General features: G+C 50.0%; 1 protein-coding gene across 1 annotated transcript in view; it reads right to left on the bottom strand.

The window, feature by feature from the left end:
• Window positions 1–18,764, bottom strand: part of LOC121027834 (forkhead-associated domain-containing protein 1-like) — a 23,303-nt gene extending 4,539 nt beyond the window's left edge. Inside the window, exons 1-2 of the mRNA XM_040471519.1 lie at window positions 18,632–18,764; window positions 15,321–15,427 (exon numbers count right to left, since the gene is read on the bottom strand). Of these exons, the coding sequence (XP_040327453.1) occupies window positions 15,321–15,413 (93 nt within the window). The 5' untranslated portion in view covers window positions 15,414–15,427; window positions 18,632–18,764. The remainder of the gene's footprint in view (window positions 1–15,320; window positions 15,428–18,631) is intronic.
• Window positions 18,765–25,990: the final 7,226 nt, after the last annotated feature.

Genomic DNA, 25,990 nt, shown 5'->3' with positions numbered 1-25,990 from the left:
AGGAAGGAAGGAAGGAAGGAAGGAAGGAAGGAAGGAAGGAAGGAAGATAGATAGATTAAGAAAGAGTGAAAGACCAGACAGACAGACTTAGGTAGAAGTCTAACAGAATATGTAAAGATATATATGAAGAAAACTATAAAATATTGATGAAAGAATCAAAGAAGATCCAAATAAATGAAAAGATAGCCTGTGTTTATTTGCAATTCCTTAAAAGATACCGATGGTCAGCATCTTTTCATAAGCTTATTGCCATCTGTAGATCTTCTTGGGTAAGGTGTCTGTTCATATCTTTCGCCCAGTTTTAAATTGGGTTGTTTGTTTCCTTATTGTTGAATTTTAAGACTCATTTACTTTGGACACATGTTTATAGGATCGTTATCCCTAAAACTGAAGCCACCAAGATATCTTTTAAAAGGCGAATGGTGGGGCGCCTGGGTGGCGCAGTCAGTTAAGCGTCCGACTTCAGCCAGGTCACGATCTCGCGGTCCATGAGTTCGAGCCCCGCGTCAGGCTCTGGGCTGATGGCTCAGAGCCTGGAGCCTGTTTCCGATTCTGTGTCTCCCTCTCTCTCTGACCCTCCCCCGTTCATGCTCTGTCTCTCTCTGTCCCAAAAATAAAAAATAAAAACGTTGAAAAAAAAATTTAAAAAAAAAAAATAAAAAAAAAATAAAAGGCGAATGGATAAGCAAACTGTGGTATATCCACACAATGAAATAAAAGTCAGTGATGAAAAGAAATGAGCTACCGAGCCAGAAAAAGACACAGAGGAACCATGCAAATGCACATCACTTGGTGCAAGAAGCCGATCTGAAAAGGCCACAGAGTGTATAACTTCAACCACATGAAATTCTGAAAAAAGTAAAGTCTCTACTAGATAGAGACAGTAAAGAGGTCAGTGGTTTCCAGGGGCTCTAGTGGATGTGGGGCGGGATGAACATGTGGAACACAGGGGGTTCAGGGTGGTGAAACTATTCTGTATGATGCTGCGGTGGTGGGTACTTATCAGACATGGGCCGAAACCCACAGAATATGCAATGCCTAATGTCAACTATGGACTTTAGTTAGTGACAACATACCAATATTGGTTTGTCAGTGGTAACAAATGTCCCATGTGAAAGCAAGATGTTAATAATAGGGGAAGCTCTGTGTGTGCTGGGGGCGGGTATACGGGAACTTTGTACGCTATCTGCTCAATTTCCTATAAACCTCAATCCGTTCTAAAAAAAAGAAAGCATTTTTTTAAAAAAACACTACAGCACGTTAGCTCTTTGGGAAATTCCACTCACGTCATGGTCATCCCCATACCCACTGATCCCTACACTCCATGAACCCTGGATAACCCATCGAGGAGAGAAATTCTATGTGCTGCATTTTGTTTTCCTTTTCCCGAGCCTCGTTCCTCTCCGTTCCTCAGTAGCTGCCTGGCCATTACTAAGAAATCAAAGGAAGCAGGAAGTGTTGAATGACTCCATAAAAGTGGGAGGAGCCTCTGCCACAGGTTAGGCCAAGAGAGTGCTTCCTGGGACTATCTTATAATATGAGACCCTCCGCTTCCTTGGAGATTTGCTAAAAGCTATTACTGGACAGAAGCCCTGCTGCTAATATAGGCTGAATGTATGTGCTCCGTCCTGCTGAGCTGTCCCGCTACTCACACTGGGTGTGAGCCACTGGGCGACTCAGTTGGATAAGCATCTGACTCTTGACTTTGGCTCAGATCATGATCTCACCGTTCATGAGACTGAGCCCTGCATCGGGCTCTGTGCGGACAGCATGGAGCCTGCTTGGGATTCTCTCCCTCTCTCTCTGCCCCTCCCCCACGCTCACGCTCGCCCTCTCTCTCTCTCTCAAAATAAATAAATCCACTTTAAAGAAATTAAGACTAATATCATCATAAGATCCATCAAGCCCACTTTTGGGTAAACATCCAAAAGAACGAAAAGCAAGGGCTTGAAGAGAGATTTGTACACCCGTGTTCACGACTCTACTCCAACAGCGGGGAGGTGGAAACAACCCAGTGTCCACTGAGAAGTGGGCGGATAAGCAAAATGTGCCGCGTACATAAAATGGAATATTATTCGGCCTTAAAGAGGAAGGACACGCCGACGCATGCTACAACGTGGCCGGACGTTGAAGACATTACACCGAGTGAAATAAGCCAGTCGTAAGTAGGCGACGGCTGTATGATCCTACCAGTACGAAGTACCTGGAGTTGCCAAGCTCACAGAAACAGAAAGTAAGACGGCGGCTGCCAGGGCCTAGGGGGAAACTGGGAATTGTTTGACGGTTTAATGGGCATAGAGCCTCAGTTTCGCAAGATGAGAAAGTTCCGGTTGGTTATACAACAGCATGAACGCACTTAACGCTGCTAATCCGTATGCTTAACAAACAGTTCAGATGGTAAACGTTATGTTTCACCGCAGTTTTAAACGTGGCTAAGACGAAGTGTCTCACCCAACATCAAGATGCACGTGGCACTTCTGGGACCGAGATCTGTGCCCTTGACTTGTCCCCTATGCTTTTCAGAGTAGACAGTGGTTAATTAATTAATTACATTATATAACGTTTATTTATTTACTTTTGAGACACAGAGAGACAGAGCACCAGCAGGGGAGGGGCAAAGATAGAGGGAGACACAGAATCCCAAGCAGGCTGCAGGCTCTAAGCTGTCAGCACAGAGCCTGACGTGGGGCTTGAACTCATGAACCCATGATCTGAGCTGAAGTTGGATCTTAACCAACTGAGCTACCCAGGTGCCCCGAGAGTAGACGATGATTTAATAGTGAGAGAGGAGTGGGGTGGAACTGAATATGGGCCATGCATTTAAAAAAAAAAAGTCTCCTGCAGGGGTGCCTGGGGGGCTCAGTTGGTTAAGCACCTGACTCTTGATTTTGGCTCAGGTCATGATCTCGTGGTTCACGGGCTGGAGCCCCACGTTGGGCTCTGTGCTGATGGTGCAGAGCCTGCTTGGGATTCTCCCTCTTTCTCTCTGCCCCTCCCCTGCTTGCACACGTGCTCTCTTTCTCTCTCTCAAAATAAATAAATAAACATTAACAACTATTTAAAAAATTAAGGCAATTCAAATGAGGAAAGAGATGATCTTTCCTAAAATATTAAAAAAAAAAAAAAGTGTCCTGCATTTTAAATACCTTTTAAAAGTATTCAGTGAGTCCATAAAATACTGAGACTTCGGCAAATCTACTAATGATAAACATCTGCTCTGGTGACCACTGGGCTTTGAGGAAGCCTCCCTGAGAAGCCGTTAGCCTGCCGCAAAGCTCCTGATGTATCTGGAACCTTCCTTCAGAGCCAGTTCTCAACCTTCATCTTCTGGAACTCAGAAACCCAGTCTCAGAGCACGACCTCCTGACCCCCATCTTCCTCACCCTCCCCCCCTTCCTCTTTGATTCCTCGTGACCTCTGCTCCCTCACCCACTCCACGTGGGCATTCCCCTTCACCTGCCCTGGCCTGGCCCACCACCTCCTCCAACTCCACCTCTGTCCCTGTCTCCCTGCCACCCTCACACTCTGTCCTCAAGTCGGCCCAGTCTGGTCACATGCTGCTCTCTTCAGGCTCCCCAGCCACCGGTCCCTGGTGCTTGGCTTCTCATTCTACCTTGTTAACAGCCTTCTAGGTCCTCACCTTCTGTGCCCTGTCACATCCTCCACTTGCCCTCCAATCCTCACCCACCCTCTCCCCCTGGCCCTCTGCCCCAGCAGGCCGGCCACGGGGCTGCATCATGGGCTGATGGGCTCCTTGTCTCTGGTTTCTGGTTGGGTCTGGCCAGTGGGGGATCAGAGATCTGAGCAGGGCAGAGAGAGGTTGGGGTATTTATTCCCCTTGCTCCCTCCCTGTGGGGACACCATGGGCTGGTGTCCCAACCCTCCACCAAAAGCCACAGCTGCCGTTGGGGATTCCAGGAGATGTAACTCCCTCACCCTTCGGGTCTGGGGGGTGGGGACAGCTCCTCACTCTCAGTGGCTCTGGGTGCCACACCATCCTGGCTGGTTTCTTTAAGCCTGACTGCCTCTGTCGGTGTCCCTTCATGAAGCACCCACTCTGGACGGCCCTCTGCTCCCTGCCAGGACCCAGAGTTCCAGCAGTGAGCAGCTCTCCGGCATGGCCTTCAAGTCCTCTTCCTGCAGCTGCCAAGGGGATCAGAGTGGTCTTGCTGTCACCCCGCCTGGTCTGGTCGTGGCTCACTGAGGGTCTCCTTCTTGTATCTTCTGGGGCGAGTCTCTTGCTGCTCTCTGGTTGCTTCCCTTGCAAAAGTGGGTTTGATATGCTGTGCTACACAGGACTGACAAAAGGTACCGTTGGGAGGAACTTTCAAGGTAGTAGGATAACATTTTTTCAGTTAAGTGGGGTCTGCGTGTGTGTGTGTGTGTGTGTGTGTGTGTGTGTGTGTGTGTGTGTGTGATCTATTTTTTTTACCTTTTGGGTCTTGGCCAGTGCATCCCCCCCCCCCCCAGCACATCCCCCTTACTGCCTCGAGAAAGAGACGTAGTGCAGAAAGAGTGAAAACTGGGGTTTCCAGAAGAATGAGGATATGGGGAAACAGCTAGGCTCTGGCGAGACGTGAGCCTGGGAGGAGAAGGGAAGGGGAAATGTCTCTGCTTCCCTCTGTCACAGAGACCCTCCCGCCCAGGTCCTCCTGGGAAAGCCCCGTGGAGGGGTGAGGCCTCAGGAAGAGGCTGGTTCCTAAAATCAGCCTGCCTGAGGGTGGTTTCCAGCCTCCGGCCCGCCCTGTGTGACCCCAAATTCCTCATCCGTAAAATGGGGGAAATTATAGCGCCTGCCTCGTAGGGATGCCGATCGTCAGGATGAAATGAGTCAACACACACGGACGTGCCAAGGCCTCTGGCTCTGCCGCTGCCGTGGCTGCTTCTAGGCCTCCACGCTGGCGCCTCTCCCTTCACCTGCCCCCAGCTCGCACGGCTCCTGAAGATTCTACTCTAGCGCTGGCTCCCTCTCCTTCCCGCGGGGCCGCTGCAGAGCCTTAATTCTCCGACGTGTATTTTCAACCCCTAGCTCATCCCCAGGCCTCCCGGTGCCCACCTGCCCCTGGATGCTGACACGCTCACCTCCTGCCTCCTGCCTCCTCCTGTCCCCTAAACCCTCTCCGTAATGACGGTAATGGCGTCGTCACACGCCCAGCCCACGGACCACCCCTCTCCACGGCTGCTGACATCGTCCCTACTAGTTCCTCCAAAAAGCTCTCCAACAAGCCCCGTGACACCACACCCTCCCCATGGCAACAGTGCAGGTGAGAGGCAGGATTGACTACAGTGGGCAGAATGGTCCCCAAAAGAGATCTACGCCCCAAATCTGGATCCTGCGAGGATGCTCTGCTACAGGGCACAAGGGACCGTGCAGATGTAAAGGTTACTAGTCTGTGATCTTAAGAGAGGGAGAGCATCCTGGACTGTCCAGGTGCGACTAATCTAATCCCATGAACCCTTAAAAGCAAAGAACTTTCTCTGGCTGGAGTTGGACAGATGAGTCAGAACAAGGGATCAGAGAGATCTGTTGGTTTTCTTTTGTTTTAAATATTTTTGAGAGAGTGTGAGTGAAGTGGGGAGGGGCAGAGAGAGAGGGAGACGCAGAATCCAAAGCAGGCTCCAGGCTCCGAGCCGTCAGCACAAGGCCCAACGCAGGGTTCGAACTCATGAACTGCGAGATCATGACCTGAGCCGAAGTCGGGCGCTTAACCAACTGAGCCACCCAGGCACCCCAGGGATCTGAGAGATTTGAAGCACGAAAAGGCCTTGAGCCAATGCTGCTGGCTTTGAAGGTGAAGGGGCCCACAAGCCCGGAATGCGGGCGGCCTCTTGGGCTGGGAACCACTTCCCTTGACAGCCAGCCCGGAAAGGGGACCTCAGTCCATAACAGCACAGGTTAACTTGTGCCAAGCACCCGAACAGATCTGGGAGCAGATTCTCCTTGGAGACTCTGGAAGAGCCCAGGTCCGCTGAGCACCTTGATTTTGACCTGGGGGCCCAGGGACAGAGAAACCGGCTGAGTCCGCCCCAACTTCCGAAGTACAAAACCGGGAGATCATCCCTCTGTGTTGTAAATAGAACACAAATACAATGGCCCACATTTACTACGGTACCAACAACACCAGGCACTGATCTAAGCCCTTGACAGTGATTGGCTCTCAAAACGCGGTCCCTGCAACCACCCCCAGGGCACGTATACAAAGACCGCAGCCGAGAACAGCTGCATAACTTGTCTGAGACCCTCCAGCCCATGAGAGCGGAGCCAGGCTCTGAACCAGCAGCCCGGTGGGGCAAGGTCACGCACTTGACTGCTCTGTCCTGGGGCCACTCTGTCTGCTCTTCTCTCCCCAGCTTAGAAGCCTTTTGGGGAGGGGGAGGTTCCTCTTCACGTGCTTAGCCTGGCTTCCATTTTGCAATGTCACCCAAGCCAAACTGTTCCCCAAACATCTCCGGACCTTTGCACATGCTTTTTCAACACCTGGGGTGTCCTTTCCTACTTGCTCTGTCTGGAAAATCCCCAGACTTCCTTGTCTTTCCTTCTTTTCCTCCCTCCCTCCCTCCCTCCTTCCTTCCTTCCTTCCTTCCTTCCTTCCTTCCTTCCTTCCTTCCTTCCTTCCTTCCAGTGCAAGCGGGGGAGAGAGAGAAAGAAAGAGAGAGAGAATCTCAAGAAGGCTCCCCACTCAGGGCAGAGCCTGACACATGGCTTGATCCCATGACCGTGAGATCAAGACCTTGAGGTGAGGGGTGCCTGGCTGGCTCAGTCGGTTAAGCGTCCAACTCTTGGTTTCAGCTCAGGTCCTGAGCTCACAATTCGTGAGTTTGAGCCCCGTGTCGGGCTCTGTGCTGACAGTGCAGAGCCTGCTTGGGATTCTTTCTCTCTCTCTCTCTGCCCCTCCTCCTTTCTCTCTCTCTCTCAAAATAAATTAAAAAACTTAAAAAAAAAAAAAAGACCTGAGCTGAGATCAAGAGTCAGACACTTAACAGACTGAACCACCCAGGCCTCCCCAGGCTTCTCTTTAAAGAGGCAACTCAAGTCTGGCCTTCTCTGAGGAGCTCCCTGACCCCCCAAGAGGATTCTTGTGGGGGGCTTCAATTCACAACCCCCACGCTCCTGATCGGTGGGTGCCGCGTCAACATTCCATCCCCACACGAACCCCCCCACTGGAGGGCGCCACCCCAGCTAGTCGCGTGAAGGACAATCACAAGAATATGCACGTCGCGTTTCACGGACAGTCCTCACTCTGGAGTTCACCCGATGGAACCTCCCTAGCTTAGTGAGCTACTTTGATATTCCAGGGAACTCGGAAGGAATTTCAGACATTCCCAAAGCTAAATTTACACTCAAGGAATGAAACTTCTTCTCTCTGGAACTGCTGAGTCAGACAACCCGGAATCTGAAACTTGGCCCCCACCTCCCCTGTGACCAGCTGTGTGATTTTTCACTTGACCTTTCTGCGTCCCATTTGCACATCTTTAAATGAGGATAACAGTGATAATAGCAGTTCCTACACCACAGGGTTTTTTTTTTTTTTTTTTTTTTTGGAGAATATAATTTTCTGCATACGTACTCAGGATGTACAATAGGTATAAAGTCACGGGAGGTAAAGTAGTCTACGAACGCATGCTGTAGCTGTTTGTATCATCTGTGTTATCGAAAAGATTGTGATCTTCTGCCTCACGTCCATTGGAATGGCTACTATCAGAAAAACAGGATAAGGGGCGCCTGGGTGGCTCCGTCGGTGAAGCATCCGACTCTCGTTTTTGGCTCAGGTCATGATCTCACGGTTCATGGGATCGAGCCCCGCGCCAGGCTCCGCACTGACAGCTCGGAGCCTGCTTGAGATTCTCTCTCTCCCCCTCCCCCCACCCCTCTCTCAAAATAAACCAATAAACTAAAAACAAAACAAAACAGAACCAGGATAAAACAAATGTTGACGAGGATGTGGAGAGAGTGGAACCTTGTGCCCCGTCGGTGGGAATTTAAAAAGGTGCAGCTGATGTGAAAAACAATATGGTGGTTCCTCAAAAAATTAAGAATAGAATTATCGTGCGACCCATCAAGCCCCCCTTTGGGTATACATCCAAAAGAATGGAGAGCAAGGGCTTGAAGAGATATCTGTACGCCCATGTTCATGACGTTATTTACAACAGCCCAGAGGTGCAAACAACCCGGGCATCCACTGACAGAGGAGCCGATAAGCAAAATGTGCTGAAAACATGCCATGGAATATACACCACGGATGAACCACAAGAGGGCAGATGCTGTCTGAGTCCACTTGCATGAGCACCTACCGCGGTCAGATTCACACAGACAGAAACCAGAAGGGTGGTGGCCAGGGCTGGCGGAGGGGGACAGGGTTTTGCAAGACGGGGAGCTCTGGAGGCGGACGGGGGTGATGGCTGCACCAGGTAAATGCATTTAATGCCGCTGAGTTGTACTCTGAAGAAATGGCAAGATGGAAACTTCTGTGTTATGTGCGCTTTGCCGCGATAAAAAAAATAAATAAAATTTTTTTAAAAAGCGAGCAAAATGCGATCAGCCCTTTTCTATGAGCTTTATCCCCCCTGGAAGCCCTCCACCTGCCGGAGGGAAGGTAGGTTCATAAATGGCTGTGGTGGGAAGTGATCGATGAGACCGGCCCCGCGTTCCGGCTGCCAGCTCTCCAACAGGGGAGGGAAGAGTTTCCCGAGGACAGAGGAGACCTGCTCTGTGTCCGGGCTGTGATCTTCAGGGGATTTCTGAGCAGGGGTGAGAATGCTTCTCCGGACCAGGTCCACCTGTCACCCCGTCTCTCAACACGTAGGGGTTCGCTCATAAGAGAAGCACAAATTAGAATGACACAGGCGCGATGTGTCATCTGTTAGGTCAGTGGAGATCCAATCGGTAGACAACACGCACCGGGGAGGGTTGGGAAACAGGCGTCCATCCTGGCAGGACACCGCGTCGGTGGACCCCTGGTGGCCTATTTGGAGACGCCCATCAGAGGCACAGATGTTCGTGGCCTTTGACACAGCAGATATACCCACACGTCTGAGAAATGACGTAAACGAGGGGACGATCACCGCAGCCTTGTTTAATAATAATAAACAAGAATACGATGTAGGCTCTGATGATTGTTTTTTTTATGTTTATTTTGTTTTTGAGAGAGAGAGAGAGAGAGCGCGCATAAGCAGGGGAGGGGCAGAGAAGGGGGTACAGAGGATCGGAAGCAGGCTCTGTGCTGACAGCAGACAGCCCGATGTGGGGCTCGAACTCATGACGATGGTTCTTTTCCAAGAGGCAGCCCAGAACTGGCAGGAGCCAAAGGGACAAGCGTCAACCAGCTGTCTGGGTGCTGGGGTGTATGTTAGATCCGTCTTGTTCCGTGATCCTGAGATCCCCCGCGAGAAGGGGGTGCAACACGCGAGACTGTTCCAATCGGGAAGGAGCCAGCTGGTAGGGCGCTGTGCACCCAGGGTGGACAGGCCAGGGCGGAGCAAGCACTCCCCCCCCCCCCCCCCCTTCACCCCCCCCCCCCCCAGACACAGCGCTGCGCTGCCTTGGGCTGTTCCATAGCTCGGTGTTGGAGGGGATTCAGAAACCTCCCCGGTGTGGCCGGGTGAGTTCTCGGGGAGGGGCTGGAGCTCTTCCTTCTCCTCGCCTCTAAACAGAGTTCACTGGAACAGCACGCACGCTCCTCCGTCGACACAGGGGCTCCCACAGCATCACGAGCGGGGAGCCACGGGTGGCGGAGGAGAGAGAGGGAGGGCGCTGAAAGCATGATCCTGGAGCCATCTCCACGGGACCCCACTCCCGACCTGAGTCTGGGGAGCGCGTCTCATGTGAAGATTCCCAGCGGGGCAGCATGTCTAAGGGTTCACGTTTAACAAGCACTCGGACACGTGCGGAAAATTCGACAACTACGGGCTGGCAGGATTTCTTCACTCTGGAAGAACTGAGCCCCTTTCTCAGCGGAGTCTGAGTAACAGCTCTAAACTCCAAAAATCACAGTTCACAGGCCACAGCCAATCACACAAACTAAAATTCGCGAGGTTTATGTCTGAAATGAGCAAGGCTGAGGCTTTTGAACGGTGTGAAATGCGAGAGGGGAGATTCTGAACGGAGCCCCTCGTTGCTAGTCTGTGTGTGGCAGCCAGGCTGGTCATTTCAAAATTTCCAAAATGGAGGTCGCCTCCCTTGCTCAGAATACCCCAGTTTCTTCCCATACTCTTCAGACAGGGTGCCCTGAAGGAGGCCTACTCATTTCTTAAGCTCTCTTCCTTCCCACTCTTCCTTCTGGACACACTGGTTTTCTCTCAGTCCCTTGGGCTCATAATATGCTCCTCTACCCCAGGGCCTTTGCACATGTCCTTCCGTTTCCCCCTTGTCCATTAAGTTGTCCTTATCCTCCATGTTCCTTTTCTTTAGAGCCCCAGTGTGAATAAAACAACATATGTCTCTGTGGGATCCCCTGACTTCTGTGTCTCTCTCCTGGGAGCTTTCTGATTGCACGGACCATGCCTGATTCTGCGTCTCTCTCCTGGGAGCTTTCTGATTGCACGGACCATGCCTGATTCTGCCATTGCCTTATCCCCAGGTTTGCCTCAGTGCTGAGGCTCCAGGTAAATATTTGTGGAAGGAATGAGTGATAACAGTGGTAAAACCTGGCCCCGCCAACACAGGCTTCCTATTGCCGTCGGGGAACCAAACTCCTTACAGGATACAGAAAAAGGTCTGCAGGGCGAAACCCTGCAAATATCAATATTGATTTTTCCCTGAGCCAGAGGATTACACGTGATTTTTATTTTCTCCCTTACACTTTGCTTTCTCCCAGTTTTTTTAAAAACAATAAGCACGTAACTGCCTTCTGTTATCAGAAAAAGTGAATGGTGGCAACATAGAAGAACATCGATGACCAGAACAATTTGTCAGCCTGGCCAGTTGAGTCTAAATCTCGAGAAGTATGACTGCCTATTCTTTAGGACTTACTCAGGTAAGTAAAACAATCATTTTTACTTGCTGGCTGTGCCCTCTGCCTAATTTTGAAGAAGGCTTTTTATTAATATGGATTTCTGAACTTTGTTTAGGGGAATGACCTATAGTAGCACAAATAACATGAACTATAAATCGACTGTTGAATTATTCCTCAGCGTGGACCATAGCTAACCAAGGGCGATTCTTTTTTTTTTTTTTTTTGATTTTTTAAAAATGCTTATTTATCTTTGAGAGAGACAGAGTGCATGTGGGGGAGGGGCAGAGAGAGAGGGAGACACAGAATCGGAAGCAGGCTCCAGGCTCCAGGCTCCAGGCTCCGAGCTGTCAGCACAGAGCCCGATGCGGGACTTGAACCCACGGACTGCGAGATCACGACCTGAGCTGAAGTCGGATGCTTAACTGACTGAGCCACCCGGGTGTCCCCAAGGGTGATTCTTCTAATCAGAAAGACCCAAGGAAGTCAGCAGAGAAGCGATTTTCACTTTGTCTTGTTTTATAAAACTAGAAAATGCTGTCACATCTGCGGGTTCCAGGTCTTCAAAATGGACCCGTGTCCCTACAACCCTTTTCAAAGCAAATCTCCTCTCCCAAATCCATTTAAGCTTTGGGAAGAGGATTTGTCTAAGAGCAGATAGAAGCACCCATCAAAAGTCTGCTCACAAAATATTTGGCAACTCGTGTGTCATCTGTTCTCTGGGGAGCCAATATAAGCTTGTGCCTCTGGAAACACAGCTGATTGCTTCATAAATCAGTGCGACTGTGGCTGGCGGTGGTGACTTACTTCTTAAACTAAGTCTGAGGAGCGGGAGGCAGTCAATTATTTTTATATGGTGAATGCAACTCAATTCCTGTCTGTGTAAAAATTGTCCTCATTAGTTCCTTTTTCCATACGGTTCCTCGTCTCGCCCCTGTCTGTGCACTTTTGAGGATTCTTCTCAGTCTCCATTTTATGAGCCCATAATAATGACCGTGGTGTCATTTAGTTAGAAGCACGTGCCAGGCACTTTCTGTGCATTTCTCACTTAATTCTCACAACGATCCTGTCAGGTAAGTGGCTTATAGGCAGCGAAAATGAGCTCAGAGAGATCAAGTCATTTGCTTCAAGTCACACAACCAGCAAGTGACTTAGTGAGATTCAAACCCAGGCCTGTCTGTCTATCTCCAAAGCCTGTGCTTTTAATTTTTTTTAAGTGTTTATTTATTTTTAAGAGAGAGAGAGAGAGACAGAGACAGAGACAGAGAGAGAGAGAGAGAGAGAGAGAGAATGAGTGGGGAATGGGCTGAGAGAGAGGGAGACAGAGTCCAAAGCAGGCTCCAGGCTCTGAGCTGTCAGCACAGAGCCCAACATGGGGCTCCAACTCACAGACCGGGAGATCATGACCTGAAGTCAGATGCTCAACCGACTGAGCCACCCAGGCACCCCCAAAGCCTGAGCTTTTAAACATTACTATAGTTTTCTAATATCATACTCAGGTTCAAAACACAGGTCTCTATTTCTACCTTGGCCAGACAAGAAATAAAACTACCCAAGACCTGTCCCTTGTTATGATAAAGAAGAATCTGCAATTCTTCTTCTTTACCCTGACTGTGCACTGAATGGGTTTTCTGTGTCCTTGTAGGGAGACCACACCATGGATGAGAACCTCAAGGGGAGGTCCACTGACTTATTTTTAAGTCTGAGAGTTTATGATAAACACTCTCAGAAACTAGGAAAAGGCAAGTATAAAGATTTACATTGCTCTTATCACTTTTATGCAACAGAATGCTAGCCAGTGCAATAAAGCAAAAAAAAAAAAAAAAATGAAATTAAGGGTATTCAGATCTCCTTTCCTGAAAGGAGAAATAAAACTGTTTTTATTTGTAGGTGGCATGACTGTTTATATATAAAATCCCAACAAATCTATAAAAACTTTCTAGAAAGCTCAGTTACAGTTGCAAGATATCATTTAAGTATACAAAAATCAATTGTTTCTCTATATTGTCAATGAACACGGGGACACCAAATTAACACTATAATACCATTTTCAAGTTTATTTATTTTGAGAGAGAGACAGAGTGGGGGAGGGGCAGAGAGAGAAGGAGAGAGAGAGAATCCCAAGCAGTCTCCATGCTGTTAGCAGGGAGCCCAATGTAGAGCTTGAACTCATGAACGGTGAGATCATGAACTGAGCTGAAGTCAGATGCTTAACTAACTGACCCACCCAGGTGCCCCAACAATATGACATCACTTATAATCATTTTAAAAAAGATATTTAAGTGTATATCTAGCAAAACATGCACAGCGCTGGTATGCTAAAAATGACAGAATATTTGTGGAAGAAATCAAAGACCCCCTGAAAAAAAGGAGAGACATACCATGTTCATGGATTGGAAGACAATATAGTAAAGATACCAATTCTCATACTGATTATAGGCTTATATACAATTCCTATTAAAATTCCAGCAAGAGGGACACCTGGGTGGCTCAGTTGGTTAAGCGTCTGACTCTCGATTTTGGCGCAAGTTATGATCCCACAGTTTTGTGGGTCTGAGCCCTGAATTGGGCTCTGTGCTGGCAGCACGGAGCGTGGTTGGGATTCTCTCTCTCTCTCCCTCTCTCTCTCTGCCCCTCCCCCTCTCATGCTGTCTCTGTCTCTCTCAAAATAGATAAATAAACTTAAAAAATTAAAAAAAAAATTTTTTTAACGTTTTTATTTATTTTTGAGACAGAGAGAGACAGAGCATGAACGGGGCAGGGGCAGAGAGAGAGGGAGACACAGAATCGGAAACAGGCTCCAGGCTCTGAGCCATCAGCCCAGAGCCTGACGCGGGGCTCGAACTCACGGACCACGAGATCGTGACCTGAGCTGAAGTCGGACACTTAACCAACGGAGCCACCCAGGCGCCCCAAAAAATTTTTAAAAAAATAAAGAAAATTCCAGCAAGATATTTTGTATATATAGACAAGCTTTTACTAAAATTTGTGTGGAAAGGCAAAAGAATTAAAATAGGTAAAGAGACATTTTTTTAAAAAAGAAAAATAAAGTGGGAGGAACCGCTCTACCCGATTCAAGACTCGCAAAACTACAGTAACGAAAACCATGTCGTATTGGTAGAGGGACAGACACCTAGATCCACAAAACATAACAGGAAACTCAGAAACAGCTCCCCCACAAGTATGGCTAAGTGGTTTTTGACACTTAGTCAAGTGGTTTCAAAAGGAGTCCAACAGAGAAAGGATGGTCTTTCCAACAAATGGTGCTGGAGCCACGTCATATCCACATGCAATCAAAAGAACCCGGACTGAAATCTCGCATCATATACAAAAACAAACTCAAAATGGCGCATAGGTTTAAACACAAAATATCTATAAAGCTTTCAGAAGAAAATGTATGAGAAATCCTCGGGAATCAAGGACCCGGTGACATGTTCTTAGACGTGATTCGAAAAGCATGAGACTTCAAAAAACCTGAAATTTATTTTTGGAAAGTCAGGTAAAAGAAAAGACAGTGATAACACGAGTTGCTGGTGAGAATGCAGGGAAACCGTGTCTCATACACCGCTGGTGGGAATGCAAAATGGTCCAGCTGCTCTGGACAACAGTCTGGCACTTTCTTTGGAAACCATACACTCACCATATGATCCAGCAAGCACCCTCCCGAGCATTTATCCCAGAGGAATAAAAACTTGCGTTCACACAAAAACCTGTGCACAAATGTTCATAAGCAGATTTATCCGTAACAGCCCCCAAATTAGAAACAACCAGAATGCCCTTCAATACGTGAATGATTAAACAAATGGAATATTACTCAACATCTATACCACGGGATATTACTCAACAATAAAAAATAACAGGTGATCTCAAGGACATTATGCTGAGTGAGGGGGAAAAAAAACCCACAAATGACCTCAAAAGGTCACCTGGGGTATAATCCATTTATATAACATTTTCAAAATGTTATACACATCACAACAGTCTCCGAAAGCTCTAGAAAGGGCGAGAGGCCGTTGCCCAAGCCAGGTACTTCAGATGGCCCTCGCTGTCAGGCCCAGAGCAGGGGTCAAACACCCAGAGCAGGGCTCCATGCCCCCCTTCTAAATGGGTGCTGGGGAGGGGACAATGGGTGGGACATCTGTACACGTGGCCAGCAGAGGACAGACGGCACATCACACTTTGCCTCATACCCTTCCCTGCTACATATGCTGGGAAGACCCAATATATTTGGCAGTTGGGTTACTGGTAGCACGTGAAGCACAGATGTAAGCCAGAGGGTGCGCTTTAGAAGAACCTGGAATCCACAAGAACAGTAAGGCTGCGTGGAGGGGGGTGGGGGGAGGCGCTGGGAGCGGCGGGAACAGCTCTTACCTCTATAACAAGGTCTGAGTCTTCATGCCTTCCAACAGTAGTGCTTTTATTCAGGACAAAAAAGCCTTCTGCGCTCTTTAGGTAGGCTTTCATACTCTCTGCTTTCCCTGTATAAGGTTTTCAGAAAAAACTCCGTTAGGAAAACGCAGTCTTCTGGTTACTCAACACCACCACATTGAGAACGGGACGAAACGCACTGTATTGTTCCAAGGAGAAATCAGCAGGGGGAGGGGAAGGTAGACAGACTTCCCCAATGATCACACTTTTGATTCTGCAGATTTCTGAGACTCCCCTTTTAAACAGTGACATTTAGCAAAGATGAGCTTGGTTCTGACAATCGGACAGGAGACTTTTTTTTTTTTTTACATGACTCGGAGCACAAACCAATTCCACTGATAATCGCTGTGCGCCTCCCATTAAGCACAAGGGGAGTTATCTGACACAGTAAGTAATCGTGTTCCTGACCAGCCCCCTACTAGCTCTGTGACTTTGGGTGAGTTACTTCTCTCTCCATGCCTCAGTTTCTTCATCTGTAAAACGGGATCAATAATACTCTGTACCCCGAAGGGTTCCATGAGGATGAAATGCAAACATACGTATGAAACATTCAGAGTGGACATCTGTCCTATTATTATTATTGTTCCAAATCTTGGATCTAAAGAATTCTAAGCTTCTACAGAATTCCTGAAACTGATGAGTCAGTCGGTGAGGGAATGGACTTTAAGTGATACTTTCTTTGAATCATCGTGAGTCACTCCGTTCCTTGATACACTTAAGGGAAGAGGGGTGACTTTGAAAGGCAAAGTATTAAGACTCTAGCTTGGACCTATTTTCCCCCAATGTTTTATTTTTTTTTTTTTAATTTTTTTTTTCAACGTTTATTTATTTTTGGGACAGAGAGAGACAGAGCATGAACGGGGGAGGGGCAGAGAGAGAGGGAGACACAGAATCGGAAACAGGCTCCAGGCTCTGAGCCATCAGCCCAGAGCCCGACGCGGGGCTCGAACTCCCGGACCGCGAGGTCATGACCTGGCTGAAGTCGGACGCTTAACCGACTGCGCCACCCAGGCGCCCCTCCCCCAATGTTTTATTAGGAAGATGTCCAAGATGCAGGACCGCTGAAAGAACTCCTTCCTGTCCACCACCTAGATCCTACAAGTAACATTTTGCTATTTTTGCTCTACCCACACCTCCATCCATCTATCCATTCACCTAACCATTTTATAGTCTGATGCATTTCAAAGTAAGTTCTACACTGGTTTCCTCACATGGAAAAATGTCAGTGACTTCAGTAGGATCCAAAACGCTAATAATTCATGTGGTGCTTGGATTCTGATTTGAGATACGTCCAGTCACACAGTGTGACATCCCCCATCGCCACGGCCAGGCCAAGGAACGGAAGTCCCTCTCTTTTCAACTGAACGGTCCCTGACACGTGAAGCTGTCGGACTGCGGAGAAAAACAAAGACCCTCTCGTTGTGATCGTACAGAGTCTTGGGTCTGGTTCTACTCTTCATCGACGTCTCCATCATCAACTATTGAATCCCTACTAAGTGCCAGGCACTGTGCTATCCTTGTACACACAACTGCTTCATTTCAACCTCAGCACAACCCTGCGGGGTAGGTATATTGGTACTGTCCCACTCTACAGTCCCTCTGAGACTCGGAGAGATTAGGGTCACTCAGCGGCAAGTGTCAGGGAGGCAACTCTGAGCCTCTGCATGTAACTGCTGGACCATCCGCCTGCAGCTCAGCCTTCGGCACGACTCCGCTAATGCTGGGTGGGGCAGAGCGGGCTGGGGGGAGCTGCACTGTCCGTTGACCCTTGGGATGTGCAGTAACAGAGAGTCCTTGACAACCAGGATTCCACCCCCTGAAAGGAAGAAAAGACCCCACGGGTGTTGGGGGGAGTAAGAGAAATAAAAATAAGCCAGATAGTTTATTTTCTATTTGTAAACTCCGAGAGCTACAGATGCCTCATAAGTATTGATGATCTCATAGAGTGAGAGATACATTTTGTTAAGTTCACTGTCACTAACAGAAGGGGATAGGCATCTCCCCTTCCAAAAGAACCATGCTCTGTTGTCATCAAATGACTTCAGTTATTTACTTCAGCTGCAGAGGACCACGTTGTCAAGCCACACGTTCAAACCTAACGCAAACCTGGGAGAAACGTCTCTTCTGCAGGAAAACCACGGGAAATGCCACTAAACTGAACCCCAGAACTTGGGCCAGGTGCATGTCTGAGTTTTAGCTCTCACCCCAGAGGTTCCCAGGGCTGGTGCCTTCTCTCTGCTCAGATGTCCCTCCTTGTGGCCACCTGCCACGTAGCCTCGTTTCCTTCCTTGTACTCATCACTCTCTGACATTTTCCTGTTCCTTTCTTTAGTTGTGTTTGTTGTTTGTTTCCCTTTCGCTGAGATGTGTGCTCCAGGAGAGCCAGAACTGTGTTGTTTTTGTTAAGGGACAATTCTTCATGGGTATCTCGTGTTGGTACCCATCTTTGGAGCAAAGGCATTGACAAATTTTGTCCTGTGTCTTCTGCCAGCATCTATAAGCTGGCCAGGCTAACTTACTAGCTCACACACAAGGTAAAACCTCAGACCCTTTGCAGTTCCTGGCAGTTTTGCTGGTTACCCCATCTCCAGCACCTGGAGCAGTGTCTGACACACAGTAGGTGCTCAATAAACACTAGCCGAATGAAGGGAAATACAAACGGCACATCAAAGCAAATCTGTGCAGCCAGCTGGCTACGAATCTCCCTATTCAGCGTCTGCCTTAGACATCCTTCTTGGAAAACCTAAATTCTATCTGTAGCTTTTGGGTTGGACGATATTTCTCCACCTTCATCTTGCCCTGTGCAGTCACTCGCCTGCCTGAAAACACGGTAGAAAGTAATCTGAAACGTGTTAAACTCTGTAAATTCGTTCTTAGTGCCCTGAAACACCAGGCATAGGAAAGAGCAAAAGAACCTCAGTCACCTGCCCTGGCACCCCGCTAATCCCGGCCGTACCCCTTCGGATAGCTTAAAGCGGCACATGTGGTGCCAAGGAAGGTTCTGGAAGCTCCCGCGCAGGCTACTTCCGGAGGCAGAGTGGGTGGGGGGCCCTGCATTTTAGGGAGGACGGACTGCTGTCGGGACACCTGCTCTGGGGTGCTCCCGGGGACCCAAGTGTGGACCGGAGAGGAGTTCGAGCTCGGGGTGGGTGGGGCCGGGTCCCGAGCCTCCTCTCCAAGCTCTTGACCTCGCAGGGCCGACCCGGTCGGGGCCCCAGGTCTCCGCCCGCTGCCTCCTCCCGGTGCCGCACTCACCTGGCCGGAGGGAGAAGCCCACGCCCAGTCGCCCTCCGAGAGCCCCGCGGGCTCGGGAGGCGCCCGGCCCGCTCCCCGGGGCGAGGCGGCCTGGCCGCGCTCCCGCGGAGTCTCCAGCCGGCGGCCAGCACCCCGCGCGCCCGCCCGGCCTGTGTACGTGCGTCGCCATGGCAACGCCGCCGGGCCGCCGTGAGGGGCGTGGCCTGCGCGGCGGGCGGGGGCGGGAGGCGTGGGGACCCCGGCGGCGTGCGGGGCGAGCCCTAGAGGAGCCCAGCCTGCGGCTGCGCCCTGGGGCATCCCTGGCCCGCTACCAGGGGTTCCCCAGGCCCGGTTCACAGATGGGGACACGGAGGCTCCGAGGTCACAGAAGATAGGCCACGGTTTTCCAGGGAGGAAGGAGCCGACGCGAGAATCCTTCCTGCCTACTATCCTTTGCTCTGGCTGGAGGCGTGAAGACGGGGTGGGAGGGTGAAGGTGCTGAACCCGGAGAAGCTCAGGGGTTGGTAGCTCCTGTCCCACCCGAATCTCTAGTCCTCTCTGCTGCAGACGAGAAAATAGAGTAAGCTGGGGGGGACCACCACCCAGGTGGGAGGGGGATGGGAGGGGGATGGGAGAGGGATGGAGTGGAAGGAACGATTTTGAAAGAATGAGGCTTTTTTCCCATGTGCTGGGAAAAGGATATTTCCAAACCGCCAACCCCACTAACAATGTTCTTGCCCTTTCTTGTCAACACTGACGTTTATTCATTCATTTGTTCTTCATCTCTACAGACATCCCTTGGGTCCCAGAGTTGACCTGCATCAGTCACCACTGTCCCTGAAGCCCCCACCATGGGCACCCGGCTGGAGGGAGGAAACATGCAAATCCCAAGAACTCCCGCCACCCCCATGACACCTGTTTCAGACCAGCCCCTTATGCAGCGGAGCAGAACAGCCCAGCAGGAAATGGCTGGCGAGGTGCCTCAAGAAAAACTCAAAGCGTTTAGGAAAGATGAAATATGGGAGACTCTACCCCAGTCAATCAGAACAAGAGCTAAGAGAGAAATCATGGAAATGGGTATAGCGAAGATGCTCAAACGTGCCTAGAGGCTTTTAGCAATGCGGATTCCCTGGCACAGACCCGATCACAGATCCTGAGTAGGCGGATGTGGAGCATGGCCCAGGAATGTGCATTTGTTACAAGCGTGGCAACCCCCTGACTTACGCAGTAGAACTGCAGAGACCTTCCCTGGAGCCTTTCCATAGAAATCTCTTCCAGGGCCTCACCCAGCCTGGAAGGTTCTGCCTGGGTCAATTCCGCACAACCGGAAAGACCCCAGGCATAAAGTTTGAGGAGTGACCACAGAAACTAGGGCCTGATTACTAATAGCTTCACAGGAACAGGGAGGGTCAGGCTCAATTCCCCAAGGCCTTTCTACCCCAGGGCCTTTGCACTTACTGTTTCCTCTCCCTAGAAACTACTTGCACCAGAGATCTCGTTCACCTCCTTTAGATTTTACTCAAATACCACCTCACTTAAATTTCTTTAAAAAAAAAAAAAAACAACCCAATAGACAAGAAGGAGCAACAAGACAAGAAACAAAACAAAATAAAAACCCTGATACTCTATCCCTCTTCTTTTCATCGTACCGCTTGTCATTTCACATATTATCTTATTTATTTATCTCATTTGTCTGTCTCTCTGCCCCACCCTCTATTAGAAACTAAGCTCCACGAGGGCAGGGATTTTATTCTGTTTAGTTCACTGCTGGATCACCAGTACCTAGAACGGTGCCTGAGTGCGAGAGTGAGCAGGGGTGGCCCTTGACATGCACCCACAGCTGCCTGGCCTCCTGCCTTCTTGGGCTGCTGATCTGATCTGTCCTTATCCCAGGACGTTGGCTTGTCTAACCACCTGCCTGGACGGTGGGCTCATGGGAGGCCTGAGCACCACCCCTACCTGCACCCCCACCTCTATGCTTGCCTTTAATCCAGTTCTCATCCTCAGTACGAGTGGAGGGGGTAGACTTGCTTACCGCCGGGCAGGCCATGAGCTGGAGCAACCCATGGGGCCCGATCGGCCTTCAGAGGTCATCTCTCAGTGAAGAACGTTGAACCGAGAGCACAGCCGACTTTCAGACCCGCTGGAGCAAAACTGCTGAATCCGGACTCGACTCCCCTCCCCACAACATGCCGCCGTCGTCTCAAAGGGAGCGTGTCCCATTTTAATTTCAAAAGCAAAACAAAACACCCCAGTAACTTGAGACTTTATGATTTCTTGGACTGAGAGGGAGTTGTAACTTGCAATTAAACAATGATGGGGGGGGTAGGGGTGCCTGGGTGGCTCAGTCGGTTAGGCGTCCGACTTCGGCTCGGGTCACGATCTCGCGGTTTGTGAGTTCGAGCCCCACGTCGGGCTCTGTGTTGACAGCTCAGAGTCTGGAGCCTGCTTCGGATTCTGTCTTCCTCTCTCTTCGCCCCTCCCCTGCTCACGGTCTGTCTCTCAATAAATAAACGTTAAAGAAATTAAAAAAAAAAACAATGATGGTTAAAAATACTTCTGAAGGAAGACATAGAGGTTTCTAGATTATATGGGCTCCTTGGTGATGCCTGTAATCAATCAATTTTATTGAGCTGTGTGTAGCTACCAAGGCCATATTGTATCATGACTGACATACTGGTGTCTGAAGGGCCTGTGTTCAAATCTCAGCTCCATTGGTCCCATCTGTTCCCATACACTGGACTGAATAATGTTAACCGAGGGCTTTCAACTTGCTGCGTGCTGTCTCACTCCTACTTGTGGGTCACTGCATTGAATCCTCACAATTAAACACTTAGAACAGGGCTGCTGCAGAGAAGAGCTAAAAAAAAAAACATTGGCCATGGTCATTATTTCTAGCAAAGTACTCCCATTTTGGCAGGAAAATATGGCTCAGAGACAGGTAGGAATGTGCCCAAGACAGTACAGCTAAGATATCTGGCAGGATTGGAATCTAGATGAGTATGACAGGAAAGGTACATCCCCCTTTGTACTTTAGACTGCAGGCGACCCAACCACAGAGGACCCACGCTCCCCCTCATCTTGGGACTGGCCAGGCTCCTGTCTGCCCTGAAGGCCCCAGCTGGCGGTGCCCGAGGCAGGGAGGGAAAGGACCCTGACCGAGAGAGGGCAGGGGGGGAAGGCCTGCCACCAAACTTGGCCTGGACCCTGGGCTTCCTTCCTGGGGGCCCTCTGCCCCCGTAGAACCTCCTTCTGTGTCAGCCACGGTCTCTGGGCTGTCCTTGACTGGGGAGGGCACACCCACTGTACCCCCTTCCCAGACCTGCCTGTCGTTTTATTTCAACTCCCCTTGGTTTCTCGGGCTTTGCCACGGGAGTGGGCGTGTGCCTCCTGTTTGTAAAGTGTGCTGATCCTGGATCCCACCGCGGGTGTGGTCTGCTGATCTACTCTGTCTGCGCCTCACTTCGGCCACCTGCACAGGTGTGGATAGCAAGGCCCGGATGGTGAGGATTCAGGGGTTAGTGTGTGTTTACTACTGAGCTGTGCCCAGTACAACAGGCTCCCCCCCTGTGAGTGTTCGCGATTCTCATTGTTGGTTTTGTTTGCTTGTTTTGTTTTCTGGCTGAGGTGGGAGGATGGCCCAAGGTCACAGACACCCTGGGGAGAGCTCTGATTTGCATCAAGACTCAGTCCCCACTCAGAGCAAACCCGACCTCTGAACAGCCACGCATCATCTTGCCCCTTGCCCTGGGATCTTTCTGGGTGTGGGTGTCAGAGACAGGCTGAGCTCCCTCCCCTGGTGACCCCTGGAGGGATTCCCAACAACCCACCTGGTCTCTATGGGGTCGCACCTGCTGGACAACTCCATAAAGTTCTACTTTCAGGCATCGGGCCAAACAAACCTCTGCTAGTATTTCGCGGGTGACAATGAACCTTTATGAATGTAGCCAGAGCAGCTAACGCTTCTCTAGGCTTGTTAGGCACCCGCCAGTATACCGTGGGTGGTTTATTTAATTCTTAGCCCGACCCATTTTACACAAGGGGGCGCTAGTCCGGTTATGCATCTTGAAAGAGGTCAGACCAGGATTCCACTCTGGCTGTTTGACTCCAGAGTGCTTCATTTTTCTGGTAACCTTTTTACCGAAGAACAGCATAATTGGAAACATTACAAAGTGCACCAGTCATGAGCGTACCCTTGAAGAATTTTCACAAAGGGCATGCATTCACCTGGCCAGAACCCAGACCCGGAAGCAGATCGGCCACTGTTAGAGCCTCCTGTGCTCCCTTCGAGGCATTACCCACCCACCACCCTGACCTCCAACGTCATCGATTCGTTCTGCTTTGTTGTGAGCTTCATCTAAATGAACTCTACAGATTCTATTTCCTGCCTGGTTTCCTTCACTCAACATGATGTTTGTTCACTCCCCGTGATCCGGCCTTGTTGTCTGATGGCACGGGCCCCTTCGTTCCCCTGCTGTACTGCATTCCCCGGTGGTAGTCATCTATTCCCGCATGACAAATGATGACAGCCTTAGTGGCTCAGAACAACACATGCTTATCACCTCACAGTTTCTGTGGGTCAGGAACCCGGCCACCGCTGAGCGGGGCTGGCCAAGGCCAGAGGTCTCATCTGAGACTCAGGTGGGGAAGGATCCACTGTCAAGGTCATGTGGCTGTTGGAAAGATTCAGTGCCCTGAAGGTTGTTAGACTGAGGGCCTCACTTCCTGGCTGACTGTTAGCCAGAGACCCCCTGTCTTTGTTTGCTGTGTGGGCCTCTCCCCGAGGTGGTGGCTACATCAAAGCCAACGAGAGTCAATGGAGGGAGTCTCCTAGTGAGGTGGCAGTTATGATCTCATGTAACATAATCACAGAAGTGACATCGCCATCACCTTTGCAGCCTGGTGTTGGTTAGAAATATGGTACAGGTCTCACCTGCGCCCAAGGAGAGGGGATGACCCAGAGGTGTGAACACCAGCCATAACTGGGAACTATTGTGTACCTGTGGCTTTTGGTATGCCTAATGCACGTATCTCCTGGATACATAGCTAGGAGTAGAATGGCCGGGCCATGACCCATGCGTCCAACTGTAGAAGATTCTGCCAGACATTTTTCCAAAGTGCTGGGATCATCTGCCACCCTTGAGCAGTGTGTGAGCGTTCCAGCCAGAGCACCTGCTTTTTTTTTTTTTTTTAATGTTCATTAATATTTTTTTGAAAGAAAGGGAGACAGAGAGTGAGTGGGGGAGGGGCAGAGAGAGCGAGGGAGACACAGAATCGGAAACAGGCTCCAGGCTCTGAGCCATCAGCCCAGAGCCCGACGCGGGGCTCGAACTCACGGACCGCGAGATCGTGACCTGGCTGAAGTCGGACGCTTAACCGACTGCGCCACCCAGGCGCCCCCATCACTTGCTTTTTAATGCTATGCTCCTGTCTCTCCTTACAGGGGCCAGTGTGACCTGGGATTCCTCGGGACAGGAGGTCCTAAACCTGGCCCCATGTCAGAATCACCAAATTTCTGGCAGGAATCCTTATATTCTCCACCGATATATCCTTGGTGCCTAGAGCATCCCCTGAGGTAGTTGGGCTCAGTAACCTTTTTTGTTTTGTTTTGTTTTTTAATTCAGTGAATGAGTTTAGGAACTGTTGCTCGAGAAATAGGCCTCAGGGAGGGTGTGAACTTCTGAAATCGGGAGGAAACTTTGATGTATCTGAGCCCCTTGCATTTTTCTGGGAAGAGGGCCCAGAGCCTTAACCAGCGTCCTCCCAGGAGAGGCTCACAGCCACTGTGACTGGATCCAGCCTGGCTTGGTTATGTGATCACAGTAAGAAACAGCTGGTCCTGGGCAAGGACAGAGTTTAGAAGTGCGAAGAGAGACAGCGCTTGCTTGGAGAGCTCGCAAACTGACCCCTTGCCGGTTTTGACTTTTGACCCATGGCGACTCTGGGTACGGCGAGCCTAGCCACTGCCTGGCCTCTTGGGGCCAACAGCAAATTCCAGGAACCTCAGTTTCCTTCTGCCGAAGCTGACAGGAGCCCCACCTTTCCAGCAAACCTCTCACTTTACCTAGTTTGAGATGACCTCATCATTTGTCACCCTCTCCCTTTTTTTCTGGAGGTTTCGCAGCATCCTCCCGCTGTCTGCATTCTTTTATCGTTTGAACAGAGCTCCTATTTTCTGTTTTGGGTCATTCCCATCACATGCTTATTATCTTCCTTTCCGAGGGCAGGTCAACCTCGTGCCCCTCTAGACGTTTCCTCTCGGGTTTCCTCTGAATCATTTCATTCGGTCCAGATAACGTCCAGCTTTTCCGCCTTCCTCGCCGCACTCAACATAGACCCTCTCTTTTCCCCAGAACAACCGTCCTTTCTCTCTGATCCCTCGCCGGAGTCCTCGTCTTTCACCGTGGTTTCTGACTTCTCCTGACAACAGATTGTTTTTTGAAATTTAAGTCTCAAAGATCATCCCTTCTAATCTGGGTCTGAATTTGGATCACCGTCAAGAAGCAAAGGAGGACAGGGCTGAGCCTTCCGGGGGGCGGCGGGCGAGGGAGGTACATTCTTCTGCTATGGGGTGGCACTTGGAGGGGGGAGGGCTCAGGAAAGGCTCTTTTAAGAAATAGGAGGCATTTTACCTGCGTCTTGAAGGATGGGTAGGATTCCAGGTGGCAGAGCAGGGAGAGAAGATTACATGGAGGGAAGAAGGGGTATTGGGAACAGAGGAGAGGCTAGAAGACTGGTGATCAGGGAAGCTAAGTATGTGGTACAGAGTAGGCGGGGAGGCCAGGTGCTGACACTGGACACTGAAGGCCCACGTCAGCTCTCAAATACGTTCGTTTGGCTCTCGTAGTGTGTTAAATACTTTTAAGTAGTTGCTGAACGGCTTGGCCTCCTTCTGTGGAGTGACAGAGAAACCGATTCCAACTGGCTTCATCATGAAAGGAAATTCACTGGTTACCATAAATGAAAAGTCTAGGGGGAACGGCTGGATTCAGGCCCAAGTGACGTCATCAAGCCCTGGCCTCTGTCCAGCTCTCAGCCACGCTTTCGGCCATGTGGATCCGACCTCAGACAGAATCTCTGTATCATGGTCACAAAAGGGCTGCCACAGCTCTAGCCCTTGCATCTTCTTAGCTTTGAATCCCACGGGGAAGAGTGAGAGTCTTTTCCCTAAGGTTCCCCCAAACACCTCACTGCTTCTCATTTTCTATGACTGGGGAATATATCCATATTCCTGAGCCAATCCTTGAAGGCAGGAGACTGCTCTGCTCCGACTGGCTGAGCTTGGGGGTCCACACTGGCTTTGAGAGAGCGGATAGGGGAGAGGTGTGGTCCCCAAAGGGGGATCATAACACCATAGTATTTTATTTTGTTATTAGTTTT

The sequence above is a fragment of the Herpailurus yagouaroundi genome, unplaced genomic scaffold (assembly GCF_014898765.1).
Source record: "Herpailurus yagouaroundi ecotype Mexico unplaced genomic scaffold, PumYag 77, whole genome shotgun sequence".
NCBI lineage: Eukaryota > Metazoa > Chordata > Mammalia > Carnivora > Felidae > Herpailurus > Herpailurus yagouaroundi.
This window is presented reverse-complemented; position numbering and strand designations above follow the sequence as displayed.